General features: G+C 56.8%; 7 protein-coding genes across 7 annotated transcripts; 4 read left to right on the forward strand and 3 right to left on the reverse strand.

The window, feature by feature from the left end:
* Positions 1–3,377: 3,377 nt before the first annotated feature.
* Positions 3,378–4,556, reverse strand: J3D65DRAFT_223989 (uncharacterized protein). The gene has a single exon (XM_066794615.1). The coding sequence runs from the start codon at positions 4,443–4,445 to the stop codon at positions 3,609–3,611; it is 837 nt and encodes a 278-aa protein (XP_066658955.1). The 5' UTR covers positions 4,446–4,556; the 3' UTR covers positions 3,378–3,608.
* Positions 4,557–5,201: 645 nt separating this feature from the next.
* On the forward strand, positions 5,202–5,580 carry J3D65DRAFT_665015 (TFIIH subunit TTDA/Tfb5; the record flags this gene model as incomplete). The annotated part of the gene is made up of 3 exons (XM_066802809.1): positions 5,202–5,220; positions 5,337–5,485; positions 5,533–5,580. The coding sequence occupies 3 exons, from the start codon at positions 5,202–5,204 to the stop codon at positions 5,578–5,580; spliced, it is 216 nt and encodes a 71-aa protein (XP_066658956.1).
* A 1,001-nt stretch (positions 5,581–6,581) lies between these two features.
* J3D65DRAFT_614570 (40S ribosomal RACK1 domain-containing protein) lies at positions 6,582–8,535 on the forward strand. Its single transcript, XM_066799226.1, has 4 exons — positions 6,582–6,713; positions 6,785–6,911; positions 6,994–7,311; positions 7,495–8,535. The coding sequence occupies exons 1-4, from the start codon at positions 6,634–6,636 to the stop codon at positions 8,344–8,346; spliced, it is 1,377 nt and encodes a 458-aa protein (XP_066658957.1). The 5' UTR covers positions 6,582–6,633; the 3' UTR covers positions 8,347–8,535.
* On the reverse strand, positions 8,453–9,672 carry J3D65DRAFT_614571 (delta-delta-dienoyl-CoA isomerase-like protein). The gene is made up of 2 exons (XM_066799227.1): positions 9,448–9,672; positions 8,453–9,287 (listed from the first exon to the last, which is right to left on the reverse strand). The coding sequence occupies exons 1-2, from the start codon at positions 9,582–9,584 to the stop codon at positions 8,543–8,545; spliced, it is 882 nt and encodes a 293-aa protein (XP_066658958.1). The 5' UTR covers positions 9,585–9,672; the 3' UTR covers positions 8,453–8,542.
* A 24-nt stretch (positions 9,673–9,696) lies between these two features.
* J3D65DRAFT_614573 (mediator of RNA polymerase II transcription subunit 1-domain-containing protein) lies at positions 9,697–12,616 on the forward strand. The gene is made up of 2 exons (XM_066799228.1): positions 9,697–11,695; positions 11,754–12,616. Exons 1-2 carry the CDS (start codon positions 9,977–9,979, stop codon positions 12,450–12,452), a joined length of 2,418 nt encoding a protein of 805 aa, XP_066658959.1. The 5' UTR covers positions 9,697–9,976; the 3' UTR covers positions 12,453–12,616.
* On the reverse strand, positions 12,580–13,477 carry J3D65DRAFT_223601 (uncharacterized protein). Its single transcript, XM_066794614.1, has 2 exons — positions 13,308–13,477; positions 12,580–13,249 (listed from the first exon to the last, which is right to left on the reverse strand). The coding sequence occupies exons 1-2, from the start codon at positions 13,387–13,389 to the stop codon at positions 12,708–12,710; spliced, it is 624 nt and encodes a 207-aa protein (XP_066658960.1). The 5' UTR covers positions 13,390–13,477; the 3' UTR covers positions 12,580–12,707.
* A 136-nt stretch (positions 13,478–13,613) lies between these two features.
* J3D65DRAFT_584180 (calponin) lies at positions 13,614–15,803 on the forward strand (the record flags this gene model as incomplete). The annotated part of the gene is made up of 3 exons (XM_066797736.1): positions 13,614–13,879; positions 13,996–14,537; positions 14,581–15,803. The coding sequence occupies exons 1-3, from the start codon at positions 13,713–13,715 to the stop codon at positions 15,801–15,803; spliced, it is 1,932 nt and encodes a 643-aa protein (XP_066658961.1). The 5' UTR covers positions 13,614–13,712.
* Between the last annotated feature and the right edge of the window lie 1,712 nt (positions 15,804–17,515).

A 17,515-nucleotide genomic window follows, 5' to 3' on the forward strand; every position in this document is an offset into this window, starting at 1 on the left:
CCATGGAGCGGCCGCGCACTGGCCGCATCGTCGGCACGCCAGACAGCCAGGCCCACAGCACGAGCCGTCTAGGCCAAGCATCTTTTTTGGAGTCACAGAGGGAGCACTGCGACGTCGGGCTGGCGTGCCAAGCGCAGGGGCTTATCACGAATGCTCGGCCAATCACCGCGGGCAGCCCACGGCGATGGGGTAACTGATCCAACTAACATCAACGGCTTTTTCGGCTACAGTCGGCGCTGCCACCGCCCGAATCCGCCTTGTATCTGGCCTGCCGTTTCGGGATCCAGACGCTGCTCCCGCCCTACACGCCACCAACCACGACCGTAGAGCACCGTAGACGGCCCCCTTTTACGCCTCCTATTTCGCCGCTGCCAGCGCAGTCTGGACACGCCCGCGGCATCCATCTTCTTCCCAGTTCCGTGCCAAAAGGGGGCCGGTCAAGAGTGGCGTGGGGTTCAGCGCCCAAGAACGCTGCCGTCCCAGGCCCACGAGCCACCTCAGGTCCGAGTTTGCAGCGCACAGCTTTCGCAAGAGTGCAAGATCTTCGCCCCCAAGTCCCCAACATCAAGGATGTGAAAATTCTGTGCGTGGTTTTTCTCACCGTGTGTCAAAGGCATGCGCCTGGCTGCAACATTGGGGGAAGGGTGCCTGCTTTAAAGCCTGCTCCCAAGGCGCGCCCCGGCCGTCTCCGCCGCTCACGGTCCGCCTCCACGAAAAGTCCCCGGAACTCAGAGTCGCTCCTCTCCACACTTGTCCGCTATCCCGCAAACTTCCGCTACCTGCGGCACTCCCGCGACTCCTCCCACACAATTTCAACCCCCGTCTCCCCAGATTTTCCTTCTGTTCCACTCCCCTTTTGGGCGTAGCCCAGCGTAGAGTCCATCCTCGACCGCCAAGCCAACCCCGCGCTGTCGCGTCTGGGTGGAGATGATGCTGCACGACGAGCGCAGCTCTCCCGCCCCGGGACCGGCCGCTGCCGCTGCGGAAAATTTGTCAACACCACCTCTCGATCCATTGGTCGTCGAGAGACGGTGAGTCCAAATTCTCCGTCTTGCTGTAACTGTCGTCGGTTCAACATTGGCGCCCTCTGTCAAAATTTCCATTTTTCTCCATCCGCCGAAATCGCAGCATCACGAGGTGAGCTGCCAGTTCCGTGGCTCTTCCCCAAAAACCCTTGTTCGAGGTGAACACCCTTGGCAAGCCCGTCCCGCTCCTCCATCCCATCGATCAGCCACCGCGTGTGCCGTTTCCTCGGTCGCGTGGGGTTCGTGCGTCGAGATCCGGGCGGGTGCTGGGGAGGTTTGCCAGGGAGGGCCCCTTGTGCTCCTCCCACAAAACACTTGACCCTGAACCCTTAGATCCTGCCCAACGTAATCTCTGTGCTCGTTTATCTCTTATCTCAACCTCTCTTTTGGCCTGACGCACACTTTCCTGGCCAGCGTTGCGCTGTTGCTCTTTTCAGCGGGCGGGGAAAATTTTTCTCCATTGGCTCAAACATCCCGCGCGAACGAGTCCCTTATCAGCGCTGTGACTCGGACGAGTCAATTTTTGCGTTCCTCAGGCCGCTGTGGCTGTCGACCCGCAAAGAGCTGTATGCTCGAACACGGCGACTTCAGTCGTCGTTGAAGAGAGTAAGCGGGCGGGCCTGTGGTCAGCCCACGTCGATCCTCTCGACCACGACTCGACGCATGCTCTGGTATCCACGATGACATGTGTCGTACGCCAATAATGCCATGTGGTGATGTCCATGACAGCCTCGATATGGCCGTCGTCTTGTGAGCTGGCGTACTTTGTGGCAGAGCATGACTCTCCAGCCTCGAAGCCAAAATTTTGATTCACGCATGGAATGACCTTTTCCACGGAAATGTGTGCAGGTTTGGACGCTTGCTATGAGCTGGTTCTTTGTCATTCTTTCCTTTCGTCAGTCGTTGTCATTCACGATAAGCCCGTGAGAAGGTAAAGTCTCTTATTCTGTCTTTTCTTCTTTTATAATTTTTTTTTTCATGTCCATCTTCGTTTTTATTTTTTATTTTTTAATATCTTGTCCGGTCGCTGCGGAAACTCGCTCCTCGAACTCATGTTCCCATTTGCCATAGGAGCTTAATTTTGACCTTTCCATTATCTCAACACCAGAATTGACGCGTCTTGCTTGCTGCCAACTTCTGGACAGCATACGCTTTCATCTCTTGGCTTCTCCTTGTCACAAGCTCCATAACACCGACCTTTGACGGCAACGGTCCGACCTCCCATCTTTCGATGAATTCACTCGATTCCATAGACAGGCGGCAGTCGCTACTTCTGTGCCTGCCCTATATGTCCGTCCCAAACTCGAGTAGAAAGGGGCGTAGATGCTCTCTATATAGATGTGTACATCTCTCTTTCTATTTCTTTTCTCCACTTGGTTTCGACCTGCAGCACGCGCAAGAGGAAGAGGACAAGAAAAGAAAAAAGTACACGGTAAGTGAAATATTCCATCGCTCCAGAGCATCGAAGTCAGATCACCTTTTCTCCTTGCCTCTGTCTTTCTCTTTTTCTCTGTCTCTTTCCCTCTCTGTCCACCTCTACATACAAATGACATCGGGTCTCTGTCAATCAAGTTGGCTTGGCGAGGCTCTCTTGCGCCGGCACCCCTTTGGCCGTTCTCATTTTTCATTTCTCCCCGAACCAGAACACAATCCTCCCTGGTAAGTCTCCCGAAGCAGAGCGGATTGGAGAGGTGAAACAGCCACGAAGCCATAAGTGGAGGACCCCACACGCGAGGCCGTTATGGACGTAGCCTGCATGGCCTCGTAGCTACCCAGCCAGCCAGCCAGCCAGCCGGTGCGTCACTCGTTCGCTGACCGATGCCTGTTGCGGACCTGGCATGGAACTTTGAGCAGGTGGGTGGTAGGGCAAACGGACCACCTTGTTGGCCAGCTTTCTGCGAAGAGTGGTCTACAAGGGGGTGGGGGGGGGGGGGGGGATGCGGATGCCCCTTGGTTTGCCTCATTCACTCGTCCCCTTCTTTTCTCTCTTCTTCGACACGCCGCACAACAACACACCAGCCACCAAACCAGCCGCAGCGTTGGCTCGACAGAGAATCCAAATGGTTCAATCTGCCAAAAGCTACATCTCGCCCGTTCCAAGTCTGGAAGTTCGAGCTTGATTCATTCCGGCGTCGGTCAAATGGGGGGGTGAAAAGGAAATGCAAATCGCCGTCGAAGCCTTCCCAAAGCCTGCCGATTATACTCCGTTCTATGCCTTGCGGCGCCAATATGGAGACAAGAAAAGAAGATGAAAGAGACAAGATCAAATGACACATGATGTGGGGCGGGTTTGCCCCCCTCCTCCTCCTTCTCCTCCTCCTCCTCCAGGCTCAGCTCTCGTCTAGGCGCCGACTGTCTTCAATCAAGGATGAGCGCGGCGCTGCTGAGGCGTATGCACCGCATACAAGCTGATTGGCGCTGCTTCACCAAAGCTGTACTGATCGGCCACAAAGAATGTACGTGCGCCCGAATATACCGGTTTCCTATCAGAATTCACGTTGTTCATTCCCAATCCCATCCCATTCCCTGTCGCCTGCTCCTCAATCCCCAGAGTATTCCATGCGCCTCATGGCGCCAATCCGACTAAACATATCGCGGCTGTTGCGGTGGCTGCTGGCCCCTCATCAGATTGCCCGTTGAGCTGTTGGCGCTCTGCTCGCCCTCGCGGCCAGCCTCTTCATACTCGGGGGGTTTTCTGCCCTGCGAGTCCCGCGACAGCGGACGCATAGGGATGGCGCCAGGCATAGCACCCGGCGGTGCGGGAGTCCAGTAGCCCGCTGCAGGATGCAGCCCGGGCCCGCCAGCAGGAGGCACGGCGGCAGTGGCAGGCGGCGTGATGGTGCCGGGCGGCGCGCCGTACGGAGGAGGAGCTTCGCCGTGCTCGTTGAAGCCTTCTTCGTGCCGCGTGACAGGCGAGCGGCCGTTGGCGCTATTTAACCAGCGCCACGGAGTCCTACCCAGCGGCACGCCATTGGGGTTGTTCGCTGCGTACTGGTTGCCGTGAATGTCTTGCGCGAGAGCCTGATTGGACGAGTCGCGCAGCAGGGCTTTGCGACGCTTCTTGCGTCGATGCAGCAGATAGAGAGCGACTAGGAGGAGCAGGATGGCGATGGCGATGAAGAGGAAGTAGAGGTTGAGCAGTGACGAGTTGCCCGAGTAGGATGAGCCGGAGCTCGACGAGGAGCTGCTGCCTCCCGACTGCCCATCCGATGGTGGCGGTGCGTTTTGATCTTGCGGTTGCGGGTGCGGCCTAGCAAGGGCTTTGCTGGGCAAAAGGGTCCAGAGTAGGACGAGGCTCAGAGGGCCCTGGGACGTTGACGGGTGTCGCAGGACATGGTGCCGGCGGCGGCAGCAGCGCGATTGGTCCGGGATGTTGGGGATGGAGCGGAGAAGGCTGGGCAGTCGGCCTCTGGTCTTCATCTTCTCATGGCCGTCGACGACACGTACAGCGCGTTTGCTGGAGATGATGGAGGAGTGGAAAAATGAGGGAAGGAGACGGAGGCGGATGGGAGGGAATGTGTGGCGAGAGAAGGGTAGGCAGGCAGGCAGGCAGGCTGTACCTGAACGAGTTGAAACAAGAGCTTGTACGGATCACGACGGGAAGCACAGGACAGGCGCGGACACGAAAAAGAATGGAATGAATGAATGTGAGAAGAAAGTCGATTGAGGCGGTGCTGCTGCTGGCCACCGAAGGCCTTAATGGAGGGCCATGGTCTACATGTAGCCAATGGGTTGGTCGAAGGTCTGGCGGTGGTGTCGACGACGGGATCCCCAAGATTATTTTTGGGGCTGCACGGCACTGCACTGCACCGGGGCTCAAGCTGCTGGCCTGCGGTGCTGGGCTGCCTTGGAACGTCGTCACCGCCGACTTGACTCTCCGCACCCACCACCCACCACCTCACTCGCTCACTCACGCAAGTGCCGTCAACACACGGTTGTTGGATGAGCGTTTGCTCCTGGAACTCTGGGCGCGACCGTCTCCTTCTCTGCCGCTCCGCCCTCCCCACGGCAGCTCGCCCCCACCGCTCCCTCTGATCTTGCCTCTTTGGACCCTTTTGTCTGGGGGAGAGACGTGAACCTCCTGTCATTTCCAGGTCTGGCCTGCAACGGAGATCCTGCCGCATTCACTGCTCAGGGCATCATCACGACTTTCTGATCGTCGCACCAGCCGCAGCCATGCCCAGAGCTTTGCGAGGTACGTTTCCCCCCACGCCATCCTGCCCGTTCAATCCCCACCATGCCACGAGCCAGTCCTGGTCTGGAAAAAGCAATGATTCAACACACCAAATCAACATGCTGACTATTGCTCAGGTGTCCTTGTCCAGTGTGACGAGTCCATCAAGACCATCATCGTCAAGATCGACTCGGAGCGCAACGACTTCATCATCGAAGACCTCGACGACGAGACGCTCGTCATCAAGAGCGAAAAGCTGCCCGAGCTCAAGAGGAGACTGAACGAAGTCCGTATGCCGGGCCCCTGATTTTTCGTGATGCTAACAGCTTTTAGGTCCTCAAGGATGCCGTCAGAAACCCCGAGGATAACCTCGATATCTGAATACGACAACACGGAGGCTTAGCCACGCAGCTCGCCTGTTGCAGAGCATTTTATCCCTACCTGCCACTAATAGCTGTACGACGCCTGCTAGTCAGTATGACCTAGCTCTCAGAGTACCGGTTGTCCACTTCCTTATCGAAGCGTCGAGCGGCTCCCAGGCCTTGATCCTAGGCAGTCCTCGTCTTGTCAGCCATGTTTCTGGGTCAACGTTTGCAAAACCTAGGACGTCAAGACATGGGTTCACTTTTTATTGAGGTCTCACTCCAAATTCGAACTTTCAAACGTGGCGCATGCTCCTCGTTTTGAGAAGGTGGTTGCTCAGCCACCCAAGGGGGAATGGGGCTCTGCTTGATTCGCCCACCTTCTCAGACTCAGGAGGCGGAGCAGGTCATTAAGCAGTCGAATGGCTCCAGGGACAAGTTAGATGGGTCGCATGCGCTCGTAGGCATGATACATGCTAGGAGATGTGTCGAAAATCGTGGGTTCAATCTTGGTTGTGTGAGCGTGTAGTTGTGGTGAGGGTCCTGAACAGGCGGATATCGCAAGAGCGTAGACTCCAATCGAAAGCCTTGCCCAAGTGATTGCAAACAAAGAACATCGAGCCACGACACCGCTAACCAACGATTCCCACATAGTGCCGCCAGGCAGCGAGCTGACTGGAGCCAACGGCAGCCAGAGAGCAACCAACCCATCATGTGCTTGCGGTTTCCAACAAAGCTGATGGCCGTGTTCGCAAGACTCCAGCGCTTCGTTAATGTCGGAGACATTTCCAACACGATGTATAATTTTCGAAGAGTGATTCAACCGTCTACTCGGCCACCTCAGCTCTCCCTGTGTTTCTCTGCGAGTTGACTTTGGAGTTGGTTGGAAGTGTGAACCAAAGGTGCCTTAGCGGGCGGCGCAAGAGCTCCGCGTTCGGCCCGTGATTGGTCGCTTAGGCGAAAGTCGAGTCCGAGCGCCAGCACACACGGCGGCTCAACTTTACGATCATTTATCGCGGAGCTTGTCACCACCTGCAGCGGACCTTCGACAATCCCACCACCAACAGACATCATGGCTGAGCAACTTGTGCTGCGGGGCACCCTTGAGGGCCACAACGGATGGGTCACCTCGCTGGCCACTTCTCTCGAGAAGTACGTTGCGAGCGACATGCGCAAACGGGCGCAGTTTGGGCGACGATTTGAGGCTAATGGACCATCTACAGCCCCAACATGCTCCTCTCCGGTTCTCGCGACAAGTCGCTCATCATCTGGAACCTTACCCGCGATGAGCAGGCCTACGGCTTCCCCAAGCGCCGCTTGAAGGGTCACTCCCACATTGTGTCCGACTGTGTACGTGCGAATCCGGCCCCCCGAACATCAAAATTCCAAAACGAAACAACGCCGCGAGCAGACGGCTAATGGAGCGCTACAGGTCATCTCCTCGGACGGCGCGTACGCTCTGTCTTCGTCCTGGGACAAGACCCTCCGTCTGTGGGAGCTCTCCACCGGTGTGACCACCCGCCGCTTTGTCGGCCACACCAACGACGTCCTCTCGGTCTCCTTCTCCGCCGACAACCGCCAGATCGTCTCCGGCTCGCGCGACAGGTCGATCAAGCTGTGGAACACCCTCGGTGACTGCAAGTACACCATCACCGACAAGGGCCACACCGAGTGGGTTTCCTGCGTCCGCTTCTCGCCCAACCCCCAGAACCCCGTCATCGTCTCGGCTGGTTGGGACAAGTTCGTCAAGGTGCGTAAAACCGGCCCCGTCGTCGAAACAATTCCAACCTTCACATGATGCTTTGCATATAAAGTATTTGCTACTTCAGAGTCTTCTGGCTATGAGACAAACAATCACCAATGCCCTGATCGTTCCTCTTCAATCCCTCTATTCCGCAGTCCGAGTTTTGCGGAATTTCGCTGACCCGCGTAGGTTTGGGAGCTCGCCTCGTGCCGCATCCAGACCGACCACATCGGCCACACCGGCTACATCAACACCGTCACCATCTCCCCTGACGGATCCCTCTGCGCCTCCGGCGGCAAGGACGGTACCACCATGCTCTGGGACCTGAACGAGTCGAAGCACCTGTACTCTCTCACCGCCGGTGACGAGATCCACGCTCTCGTTTTCTCGCCCAACCGCTACTGGCTCTGCGCTGCTACCGCCAGCAGCATCATCATCTTCGACCTCGAGAAGAAGAGCAAGGTCGACGAGCTCAAGCCCGAGTACGTCGAGGTTGGCAAGAAGTCCAGGGAGCCCGAGTGTATCTCCCTGGCCTGGTCCGCGGACGGCCAGACTCTGTTCGCTGGTTACACCGACAACAAGGTGCGTAGCATGGTCACGTTCTCGAGGCCTTGTTTGGAAGCTAACGTGGACGCAGATCCGCGCCTGGGGTGTCATGAGCAGGGCGTAAGTTCTGGGTTGATTTCTGTTGGTGGGTGCGAATCATGCTGGAATAGGCATGACGGATACGAAAGGGCAGCCGTGGGGTATCGGGTTTTTACCTCACTTTTTCACGGGCATTGTACTGCACGGCGCTCAGAGAGAATCCAAAAATTTTCAATGCACGGGATTGATCACGAGCCAAGGCTGCCTGGGTTGAAAAGCAATGAAGTCTGCTGGAGAGATGCCACGCCGTTCGGCGCATGCCCAGATGTCGCGCGCGGGCTTGACGTCCGGGCAGACAACACCCGCCCCAAGATCAAGCATGTTGAATGCTCAAGCAATCTATATCTCGAGCTCAACCATACGATACTCGCAATGTCCCTGACGCACATAACGTGATGACTGGCCGTAACTCACCAAGCGCCACAGTCGGTTCAACACTGGACCTCGGTCTTGCTCTTTTCGCAGCGATCGAGACCTACACGGCATCTCAACAGCACTTTGAGCAGGATATAATGGGATGCAATTTCGCGGTATTCGACTTTCGATCTATCATTGGCGGCGCCTCCATGCGTCCTCAATCCGCCGTCTTGTTCTAAAGTTTCTCAAATGTTGGTTTCCTCTTTTGTAACCCGCTCATCAAAGCCCTCTTCACGTCTTCAGTCTGAATCATGCCCATATTCCAAACAGACGTGTACTTCAGCCCCTCTTCCGTTGGCCTATCCCTGCTATAATTCACCAGCTCCTTGGTTCCAACAACAGCAACAGGACTCTTGCTCGCGACCAGCTTACACAGCTCCAACCCCTTCGCGACCGCCTCGTCCTTGGTTGGCAATACGTACGAAAGCAGCCCAGCATTCAGGGCCTCGGCAGGGGTAAACATACGGGCCGTCAGCGCAATCTCCTTGGCAAACGACGCGTGGCCGGTGACCTTGGGCAAGCGGGTCAAGACGCCAATATCGGCCGCGATGCCGATGTCAACCTCTTTGATGGAGAAGGACGTGGTGGCGGCGGCAACGCGCATGTCGGCGCACAGCGCAATGTCGAGGCCCAGCCCGTACGTATGGCCGTGCATAGCGGCCACGACGGGCTTCTCGCACTTCTCGATGGCTGTCACGCATGCCTGGAATTCCTCGATGTGTCGTTTGATGTAGAGGGACTTGCGCGCAATGTCTTGTTCGCTGCCGTCGGACGAGTCGCCGAGCACGCCGGACTGGGATGCGGCTTGCACGTCGAGCCCGGCTGTAAAGGCACGAGGACCTGCGCCGGTGAGGAGTACGGCGCGGACGTTGGGGTCGTGTGAGAGACGTGTGAAGATGGCTCCGAGGTTAAGCCACATGCTTTTGGGCGGTCAGTGGTAGTTTTTAGGGGTCGCGATGGAGGTTTCCTTTTTCTCTTTTCTCTTTTCACAAATCGAGGTCCTCATGACGCTGACTGGTTGTAGATTTGACAAGAGACGAAATGGAGACGAGGAAGAAATCAGGAGACCACTTCACATACACTTCTATAAAAGCATTCAGCTTTTCCGGGCGGTTGATCTCGACGTGTGCTACATATTCGGATGGAAAGGTAACGTTGAAGTACTCGTACGAGTACGGCTCCTTTGAGCTTTTGGAGGGATCTTTGAAAGAGCCCATTTTGATCGGAATGGCGGCGACAACGTCTACGAGTTGTTGAAGGGGAATCTCCAGGTCTGGTGGCGGAGAGGAGTTGGTTCACATGCCTCGGCACAAGGTGTTTGACAAGAAAGCAAACAGGCGGCGCGTCCGGACGAACTCTAGACGGAACCTACCGCACCACGAGCTCTCCCCAAGCTCCCGGAGCTCCATCGAAAAACATCGTCAAGCTCCCTGCTCGCCGAACATTTCACCCTGTTTGCGACCGTTGCTCTTGGCAGCTGAGCTCCGTTGCGCTCTGCCTGTGCGCCCGATCCCCGCCTTCGCCATGATTCATCGTCCATAGTTGGAACCGCAACCTTCCCTGTCCACCGCAGTCCACAGACCCGCTCAGGCCCCGACCACCATCAGCCATGTTGACCCCGAATTTTCCCAAGCATTCGGCCGCCGCGACGCCACCGCAGTCCGGCTCGAATCACTTTCACCAAAACCAGCAGCTCAGCGCTTTTTCACCTCCCGCCGCCGCTCGCAGCGTACCTTCACCAGCCGCCCAGCGCTCCGTCCACCACGCTGCAAAGTCGCCCTTCAACAACTCCTTCTCCGCCGCCCAAATGGCGCACAATCACCCCACCGTCAGCTCTGCCAGCGGCTCCAAGACTCTGATCGGGAGCTCGCCCGCTGGCGGTGGCCTCAACCTCGACTCCCCAGGCGCATTGAATCTCGGTTTGGGCGCGCTAGGCGGCCTCGAAGGCGGCGTGGGCATGGGCATCAGCATGAGTGGCATGAGCGGGTTGGGGCTCGGCATGGGGCTGGGTAGCTCCATGGGCGGTCGGCCAGACGACACGGAGCAGCGCAAGCGCCTGGAGAACATCATTGCAACGCTCAAGACACGTCCTGGGCGCGTCAGCAAGGAAGGCGTTGAGCGCCTGGCCAAGCAGGTCGGCATGAGCAGCGAGGTGCTGTCGGACGCAGCAGGAGAGCAGTTGTTGCTGGCCCATACGAGTATAATGCTGGACGTCACATTCCGCGACGATCTAGTCCACAACGTCAGCGTTTCGTTTGGCGCGCTGTCCGAAGCGGTGCAAAAGCACGAGAAGTCCGCGGCGCGAACCTTGAAAGAGGATCTCATGCCCGAAGCTGGACTGCCCAGCATCAACCTCTCGTTGGACAGGTTCTCCAAGAACTTGGAACGACTTGCGAGACATGATACCCTAAGCATTTTCAAGGAGGGAAAGCCGGAGGTCAGCTGCTTTGAAGCTATCAATGGCGTATACACCAGCCTACAAAGGCTATTTGAGCATGAGAAGAAGGCGGCTCTTCACTTGCTGGATGTTTCTAAGCCAAACGCAAGAGAGCGCGCCGCCCGCCAGGTGCTGTGCAAGAAGAGTGGCAGGCCGAGAATGAACACGAACAAGCATGTCGGACTTTCGTTAGAGTACTGGATGGAGAAGAGATGCGTCTTTGGCCGACCGGAAAGGACGGCCAACGGGGCCATTGGCTCTCCCATGGACGTGGACGATGACGGTTCGTTCGATGAGTCTCAGAACAAGATATACTCCCTCACGCTTGAATGTGAATCTTCACCCGCACAACTCTACCCTTCCATCCGCGTCAGCGACCAGTGGATTTCAGAATCAGTGGAGAAACCCTCAGACCCTAACGACCTATTCGCATCACCTGTAATCGACTGGCTTGAACCATCTCCAACATATTCGGGGGCCGCCGACTCGCAGAACGATCCAATGGTGCTGGATGGTAACAGCTTGGGCAAGGTTCCTGACGTCCGCTTCGTCGCCAAGTTGAATCCACCTCTGGCGCTTCCATTGAACGTTGCCCAAAACATTCTGGCATCCGTAAATGTGCAGCTCAACCAAGAATCAACAAAATGGTCGACATCACTGGAATCGCTGGTAATGAGACCCGACGAGGAGATGAGCCACAATGCGCTTGCTGCAGATTTCAATAGAACCAAGGAGTTCACAAGCTCCCGAAGCGTGCTGGTGGTGGACGAAGAAGGCAAGGAGCAGGACCGGATACATTGGACGACGCTGTTTGCCAACAAGGCCGAGGTCGCTTGCATTTTGGAGGAAATACCCTTTCACCATCCGCGGCAGCTAGTTCAACTACTTCCAGTAAGTTAAGCAGCCATTGAGGATTTGGATTTCGTCAGATTAACAATCATTCCCTTAGGTTCTCCGCCAGTACGCCCACCTCAGCACCCTCCTCCAATCCGCTTTTCAAGACCCTGTGCCGTCGATATCCAAGGATCTGTCTTCCGCTCTGCCGATTCTCCCTTTGAATATCTCTCTCAACAGCCAACTCGATCCCTCAGGGGCGCCCTCTCCCACTCTCTATATCAGCTATCCACGCCATCTCTCTGCATCTCAGACATCATTCAGCTCGACGCCGGCACTTCAAGCAACGAACGGAAACCCGAACGCTGTCAATTCTCTCGATGCCCTCTTTGCCGACGCCGACTTGAAAGCCATGGCTTCCGTCGACCTCAATGCAATGGATCTGGACGTGAGCCCTGGAGGCGATGCAGGAAAAGGCGCCGATCCGCCCGCCGTGTTGCTCGCAGCATCCATTCTCCCCAATGCAGACGTCACCATCGCTGCCCAAGACTTGCTTCCGGATGCTGTCATCGCTTCTGAGGCGGGCAGTGACAGAAAGGCAGCCTCTGCGGGCGGCAGTGGAGTCAAGAGGGAGGACCACGGTGCGGCTGGAGTAAAGAGCGAGAAGGAGAGGCACGAGGAACAGAGTCGCAAGTTTCGTGTCTTGGGGAGGTGGGGAAAGGCGCTAGAGTTGGCGGGGGACGTGGGCGTGTGGGTTGAGTGGGTTAAAAAGATTGCTGGACCGACGGAGGGCGCGGACCGGACGCAGGAGTAGGTTTTCGCTGTGCATGACGAGAAGAGGCCCTACAGAGAGCGGGAACCACTCGAAGGAAGTCGTTCGAGAACCCAAAAAGGTGAAGGCCAAGGGGAAATGGAGCAGGATACCCATTTAGAGCATTTCGAGACAGATGCAAGTTCTATGCATTTTTCCAGTCGTGAGACGCGTCTACGCATGCTTTCTGAGGAGAGATCCTGAATCGTACATTTCCGTCTTCCTGGCTTGCTCCCAGTCCGTTCAACACGTACCTGCCTAACCTCTTCTTCTTGCCGGCTTGGGGGCCCAAGATTCCGGCTCCCACTCTTGCGCCGGCTTCAAGTTGTCCCATGGCGACGGCTCCTTGACCTTCTTGAGTTTTTCATTTCCTCGCCTTTGCCTTGGTTGGCTCTGGGTCTGTTCTTCAGGCGGCTGTTGAGGTGCTCCGGCAGTTTGACGCCCGTCTGGTTCTGTCGCTTGTTGTTCCTGTTGCGCTTGTTTGGCCAAGGGATCGTGAGGCTGGAACGCCATGACGGGTTGGTCGCGCGGCAGAGGATCAAGGGCACTAGGCTTCGCAGCCCAGCGTTCATCGGCCTGTGCAGCGAGCTGCTTCATGCGAAGTTGCCTCGACTGTTCCATGCGCTGCTCAGGGAGGGTGGGAGCATCGCGGCGCGCGTGGCGGAGCCATTGCATCCAGACGGGCGGCACCTGGACGTCGCTCAAGTGCGTCTTGCCGGTGTACTGGACGATGCGCCGCCATCGCTGCGTGTTGTGGGCATCCTTGAATTCCCAAAATGTGTTGCCGGCCAAGTCGAACCCTGTGCGCAACTCGTCAGCTCACGTCCGTCCAGTAGACATGACGGGGTCGTTGCTTGCCTCGCAGGACCTTCTTACGCCATGGCAGGTCGAGGGCCTTCCATTTGTACCACCATTGCTTGGTCAGGCCCGGTTGAGGCATGGCGGGTGCATTGCGGAGGAGGGAGCAGAAGCACGGGCGGCGGCTCTCTCTGATGGTTGACGCAGTAATGAAGAATTCCCAGCCCTTGACTGGCCGAGCTCGAGCAATGCCTGATGACGAAATTTGTTGTTGCCGCCTCGACCCCGGGGTCCGCGCTGCGCACCGGCAACCGTCCCAAATGCCCTGCGGCTAGCGGCCCGGCGTTGGCCCCAGCCACGATCTCCGCCTGCTCATCAATCTACACCCCTCTCCTATAATTCTATCCATCCTCCTAAGCGTCCTTTCTCTCCTTCTCCCGACTCCTCTCTCTTTTTGCCTTCACCATGGCGTCCGTCACGAGTTTGGATCAAGACATGAAGCGACTGCGCTTGGGAAAGGCCAACCCACAGGCCAGCAATGAGGCGCGCGCATGGATAGAGAGCACCTTGGGTCAAAAGCTGCCGCCTGGAGACCTCATGGACGCTCTGAAGGACGGCACTGCTCTTTGCCAGTACGTTTTTCTTCCTCTACTTTCAACCCGTCCACCCTCCATCGCCCTCGCTGTTACCGTCGTCATGACTTTTACAATGCGCCGACAACCGGATAAGCTGACATTGGAGCCTTCAGACTCGCCAACCTCGCCCTACCACCGCCGGGAATCAAGTTCAAAAAGTCGGCCATGCCTTTTATGCAAATGGAAAACATATCGCATTTCCTGCGCGCGTCCGAGCAGCCGCCGTTCAACCTCCATGCGCACGACCGCTTCCTCACCGTCGATCTCTACGAAAAGAAGGATCCCGCGCAAGTGTTGCAATGCATCGGAGCCTTCAGCCGAGTCGCCCACGCTGCGAACCCTTCCAAATTCCCCACATGCATCGGTCCCAAAAAGAACGGCATGAGTCCCGCAACCACCGGAAATGGCGGTCTGGCAGCCGGCGGATACTCTTCGAGCGGCTTTGGGCGGAACCGTGGCCTTAGTAACGTCAGCACCGGAAGCTCGTCAACTACGCCGGGTATCAGGGCTGCGCCAATGAAGCCTTTGAGTCCGTCCGTCACCGGCGGTTCGGCTTCGTCGAGCAACGGCAACAAGAGCCCAGGCCCGGTCAGTACATGGAGCAAGCGTAGCGACCAGGGAGTCACAGCACCGGCGTGGAACATTGCGCAATACGGTGAGTAGCCGTCAAAATCATGTGTTCAAGATGTTAATGACAGTAGGGTATATGGGCGGTGCGAATCAAGGAAGCCAAGGCATCGCGTTTGGTGCTCGACGGCAAATCACCTCAGCAGCACCCCGCGTCCCGAACTTGGCAGAAAAAGAGCGCAAGCGCAAGGAGCAGGAAGCGGAAGCTGAGCGACTACGCCTCCAAGCAGAGGAAGCAGAAAGCAAGAGACGGGTCGAGCGGGAAGCAGAGGAAGAGCAAGCCAGGATCGAGGAAGAACGGAGATGGGAAGAAGAGACTCGCAGGCGGCGCGAAGATGAAAAGCGCAAAGTGGAGCAGCAGAAACGTGAATGGGAGGACCAGGAGCGGAGATGGAAAGAGGAGGACGAAAGAAAGATGCGCGAAGAGAAGGAGGCTCAAGAAAAGCTCGAAAACGAAACATTGCGTCCCAAGGATTCGAGCAACTCAGCGCTTAAAGGACAATTCTTGAGCGATTACCAGGCCCAGCAAGGATTCAAACCACGCAGCCGTCAAGTCAGCCGCAACGACCCCGAACTCGAAGCCGAACGCATGCGGGTGGCAGATTTGGAACGCCAACTCGCCGAAGCAAAAGAACGCGAACGCCAATACCAGCGTGAGAGAGAAGGACGCGCGCGCCCTGACAGCAGTGCTGCTGCAGCCGCACCAGCACGGCCACCCTCTCCTCCCGATAGCAACGTCTCCTGGGCCGGCGACGAGCGAGAATACCTCCGTCAACAGTGGCAGCATAATCAACAGAGCACCAGCCGGCCACTTCCGAATCCCGGCGCGGCGCCGTCCCTTCCCTCGCGTCCACTGCCTGCGCAGCCTCCAGCTGCAACAGCAGCTTCACCTCCAACATCACCTCGTCCCCTTCCAAACCCCCCGTCCATCGCCTCCCCCAAGTCTCCCGCCTCTATTCGCTCCATGCCTCTGTCACCTGTTCCCAAGCAATCCCCCAGTAGTATCCACACTTCCCCGTCCCAGGCACAACAAAAGAAGGCTGGCAGCGGATGGGCTCCCAAGTCACTTCTCGAACGCGAAATGGAGCGCGAGCGTGAACGGCAACGTGAATGGGAGGAAGGACAAAAGCGTGTCCAAAGCGCGGCGCGCAACGTCAGCGAGGGTAGCGGACCCGGTCAAAGCTGGGACGTGCATCAGTATGGGTATGTGGGTGGGGACAGTCAAAACAAAGTCAGCTCGGGCATCGGTTTCGGCGGCCGGCGGCAGATTATTGGTCCTAGGCCTCCGCCTTAGACGACATGTACCTCCCATTCCTATGCCCTTGCCTGCTGTAGCTAGACATTAGCTAGCTGTGCGGGTTGAGGGCGAGGGCGCGGCGGACGGTGCGGCGCCGTGTTGTGCATCAAGCATGCACGCGCAATGAACGAGACGAACAAGCCGCCAGTCCCGGGGAACATTTGGACAAGAGCCAATGCAATGAAAGCAAGGCCGCCATGATGGAGATGTATCTTTCTTTTTTCTCTCATTTCATCCATCTCCTTGAAACGCAAATAATCTTCGTCGGCCGGCCAGAAGCGGAGCAGAAGGATGAGAGGAGAGCGAGACGAAACCCCGTCGAGTGCGTTGTGGCTAATGAGATTTTTGCGTTTTCGCCTTGCTGCAGGACTCCCTTTCCACCTTCCGTTGCGGTCGATTTCTCTGCTTCTTCTGCGTCTGTTTCTCCTTCTCCCGCTGCTGCTACCCCTGGCAAGTTACCACCACAACCACCTCTTCAACACTGCGAGGACGACTTCGACTCTAGAGACCTCTCCTCCCCCTCCCTATCCGGCAAAGAACGACAATACCCCCTCGGCGCCGTCGCCCTCGCACCCACATCCGTTACCACACCGTCGACGCCCGCCACGCCGAACACGCCCGCCTCGGGCTCCACTGCCTCCGACGACGACGCCGCCGCCGGCTCCTCGTACTGGGATGCCATCGACCCAGACAACGACGAAGACGACGTCCTCGACGAGTACGAGTATTGCAACACGACCGTGTCCGAACTCGACCTCAACGACACGGGCGGCGTGGACTACGAGGAAGATGACGACGCCGGCTGGTGGGACCAGCTGGCCGATGACGACGAGTACTGGCGTGACTCGACGCCTGCGCCTGCGGCTGCGGTTGATGTGGGGGCTGGGCTCGAGGTGCGTTGTAGTGCTTAGCAAGGGGCTTCTTCAGGTGCATTCGCTTTTATTTGGTTAGTGTGGGTAATGTCAAGAGCATAGCGCAGGGCTGGGGGGACGGTAATCACTCTTTAATGGATGGAAAAAGGCGACGGACGGGCGGGCAGTCGTTTCAAAAAAGAAGTACCAGGAGGTTCCTGAAAGGGGTATTTGCTTTTTTTGGGCAGAATTCTCCATCTCAGTGTAATTTTTTCTCTCTCTTTTGGTTCGTGTATGGACTTGGTTTGGCCTTTTTCTTTGGGCATTGGTTCGTTGGTATTTGGTGGGTTTGGAGGATGATTGTCTTGGTGCGCGCATGCATTTGAGCTGTGTTCTCTTCGGGGTTTCCTTTTTATCGTCTAGTCGATCGCTCACTGCTGCATTGACATCTGGCGAAAATAAGACGAAGAAAGTCGTCGCAGTCATCGTGGTGGTAGTACTCCTCGAGGTGGCGGCGGAGGCGTGAATCAATACTTGCAGTCAGAGTCGAGGATTCAGGGTCAGTTGTTTGGTGCAAAGAAAGATTGCATATGTGCGGCATGCATCGGAATAGAGTGAGAGAAGGGGAGAGCATCAGATAAAAAGGCGGCTTTGGGAAGGACTTTTTTGTCTCATTGTTGGTTGGCATTTGTGTTTTCAGGCTACCTCTATCGTTGCTGTTCATTGATTCCACAATGCATGCTTTGTTGTGGTTTGCTCCCGTTTGCACGAAATTTCTGAATGCCTTTCACCAGCCTATTCTGTAAAACAAAGCGAGCAGAGATGTTTCTTGCTTGTAAGTATTGGCTTGATTTTGGA

The sequence above is a fragment of the Phyllosticta citribraziliensis genome, assembly GCF_038025025.1.
Source record: "Phyllosticta citribraziliensis strain CPC 17464 chromosome Unknown J3D65scaffold_2, whole genome shotgun sequence".
Classification (NCBI taxonomy): domain Eukaryota; kingdom Fungi; phylum Ascomycota; class Dothideomycetes; order Botryosphaeriales; family Phyllostictaceae; genus Phyllosticta; species Phyllosticta citribraziliensis.

Bases quoted from the DNA above. Each gene is read 5' to 3' on its own strand.
- J3D65DRAFT_614570 (XM_066799226.1), top strand. From the start codon at position 6,634: ATGGCTGAGCAACTTGTGCTGCGGGGCACCCTTGAGGGCCACAACGGA. The intron at 6,912-6,993 runs GTACGTGCGAAT...GGAGCGCTACAG, and splicing joins CCCACATTGTGTCCGACTGT to GTCATCTCCTCGGACGGCGC. The intron at 7,312-7,494 runs GTGCGTAAAACC...TGACCCGCGTAG, and splicing joins GTTGGGACAAGTTCGTCAAG to GTTTGGGAGCTCGCCTCGTG.
- J3D65DRAFT_223601 (XM_066794614.1), bottom strand. From the start codon at position 13,389: ATGCCTCAACCGGGCCTGACCAAGCAATGGTGGTACAAATGGAAGGCC. The intron at 13,250-13,307 runs GCAAGCAACGAC...AGTTGCGCACAG, and splicing joins GCGTAAGAAGGTCCTGCGAG to GGTTCGACTTGGCCGGCAAC.
- J3D65DRAFT_614571 (XM_066799227.1), bottom strand. From the start codon at position 9,584: ATGGGCTCTTTCAAAGATCCCTCCAAAAGCTCAAAGGAGCCGTACTCG. The intron at 9,288-9,447 runs GTATGTGAAGTG...ACCGCCCAAAAG, and splicing joins CTGAATGCTTTTATAGAAGT to CATGTGGCTTAACCTCGGAG.
- J3D65DRAFT_614573 (XM_066799228.1), top strand. From the start codon at position 9,977: ATGTTGACCCCGAATTTTCCCAAGCATTCGGCCGCCGCGACGCCACCG. The intron at 11,696-11,753 runs GTAAGTTAAGCA...TCATTCCCTTAG, and splicing joins AGCTAGTTCAACTACTTCCA to GTTCTCCGCCAGTACGCCCA.
- J3D65DRAFT_223989 (XM_066794615.1), bottom strand. From the start codon at position 4,445: ATGAAGACCAGAGGCCGACTGCCCAGCCTTCTCCGCTCCATCCCCAAC.